General features: G+C 36.1%; 1 protein-coding gene across 1 annotated transcript; it reads left to right on the top strand.

Moving 5' to 3' along the window:
* Positions 1-1,166: 1,166 nt before the first annotated feature.
* RB195_026573 (uncharacterized protein) lies at positions 1,167-1,802 on the top strand (the record flags this gene model as incomplete). Its single annotated transcript, XM_064177066.1, has 1 exon — positions 1,167-1,802. The coding sequence occupies one exon, from the start codon at positions 1,167-1,169 to the stop codon at positions 1,800-1,802; it is 636 nt and encodes a 211-aa protein (XP_064071072.1).
* Between the last annotated feature and the right edge of the window lie 16 nt (positions 1,803-1,818).

Genomic DNA, 1,818 nt, shown 5'->3' with positions numbered 1-1,818 from the left:
TTTTGAGCTAAAAGTTTGCGCGATTTGACGTGGAACTTTATCTTTATCAGTGAGATGACGTCTTCCACGTCATTTTATGCCAAAACTTCATTCTTTGGTAGCTGTTTGCAGAGAGCAGGAGGTATGTATGTATGTATGTATGTATGTATGTATGTATGTATGTATGTATGTATGTATGTATGTATGTATGTATGTATGTATGTATGTATGTATGTATGTATGTATGTATGTATGTATGTATGTATGTATGTATGTATGTATGTATGTATGTATGTATGTATGTATGTATGTATGTATGTATGTATGTATGTATGTATGTATGTATGTATGTATGTATGTATGTATGTATGTATGTATGTATGTATGTATGTATGTATGTATGTATGTATGTATGTATGTATGTATGTATGTATGTATGTATGTATGTATGTATGTATGTATGTATGTATGTATGTATGTATGTATGTATGTATGTATGTATGTATGTATGTATGTATGTATGTATGTATGTATGTATGTATGTATGTATGTATGTATGTATGTATGTATGTATGTATGTATGTATGTATGTATGTATGTATGTATGTATGTATGTATGTATGTATGTATGTATGTATGTATGTACGTATGTATGTATGTATGTATGTATGTATGTATGTATGTATGTATGTATGTATGTATGTATGTATGTATGTATGTATGTATGTATGTATGTATGTATGTATGTACGTATGTATGTATGTATGTATGTATGTATGTATGTATGTATGTATGTATGTATGTATGTATGTATGTATGTATGTATGTATGTATGTATGTATGTATGTATGTATGACATATATATATATATATATACACATACGTACATACGTACCTCTAATAACCGTATTGTTCGAGCACCTTAGATGGCACCATTTTCATGGACTATAATTTTTAGGGGGTTAAAATCAACTTGCTGTGAAGAATGCTTTGCTCTTATTTTAAAACGTAGGTGCGTGCTGAGAGCGCAATAGATTTTAAAAAAGTTTTGACTCTTTTCATTTCCTACTACTAGCAAGTATGTTTGACTTATTTCATTACTCCCAATAAACTTCTGTTTCGGGCTGTGCTATTTACCTCATCAAATCTCACTTTGTCGAATCCAGGAAACCTATTTGCAAGCTTTCATGGATCAAACAGCGCAAAACCGACGACCAGGACAACCTCGAATTTATATTAATGACGCTGAACGCCAAAGGAGTCACCGCCTTAGAGAGACTTCGCAGCAGCGCAGTATCCGTTGGCAAGCAAACGCAGAGCAACAACGACGGAGGCGACAGAACGAAAACGAGGAGCAACGTTTGGTCAGACGCTCAGCTAATGCAGCGCTTCAGGAGATATATATTCTAGACACTGAAATGGCTGCCCAACAGCGCCTTGGGAATATGCGGAATTCGGACTGCGACCCTAACCTCATGCTGTTTTTGAGTGAATGGTTTGCGCGTAACAATGTCTACGCTCAATCGTTTAAAATGATGAGCGAAGTGGAGCAAATGGAAATAGCGGCAGCCCAGCGAGAAAATCGGCAAACCATACCAATTCGCATGGTATTCGATGACAGCAGAGAGCGGGGTTTTGCAAGAGGAGAGTACGCTATTCCTACTGCAAACGAAGTAGCAGTCGTATACGTGGGTGAAGAAAACGACGTTCCTGCAAGAAGGAGTCTTGCGGTCCATGTTCGACAGGCTGCAGGATCAAAGTTGATGAACATCAGTGACATAGATAAACGATGCGATCTTCTCACGTATCCACTGCTCTATTAAAAAAGAAAGAAGAAAA

This window comes from Necator americanus (assembly GCF_031761385.1).
Source record: "Necator americanus strain Aroian chromosome Unknown Necator_2022.05.29.01.16, whole genome shotgun sequence".
Classification (NCBI taxonomy): Eukaryota; Metazoa; Nematoda; class Chromadorea; order Rhabditida; family Ancylostomatidae; genus Necator; species Necator americanus.
This window is presented reverse-complemented; position numbering and strand designations above follow the sequence as displayed.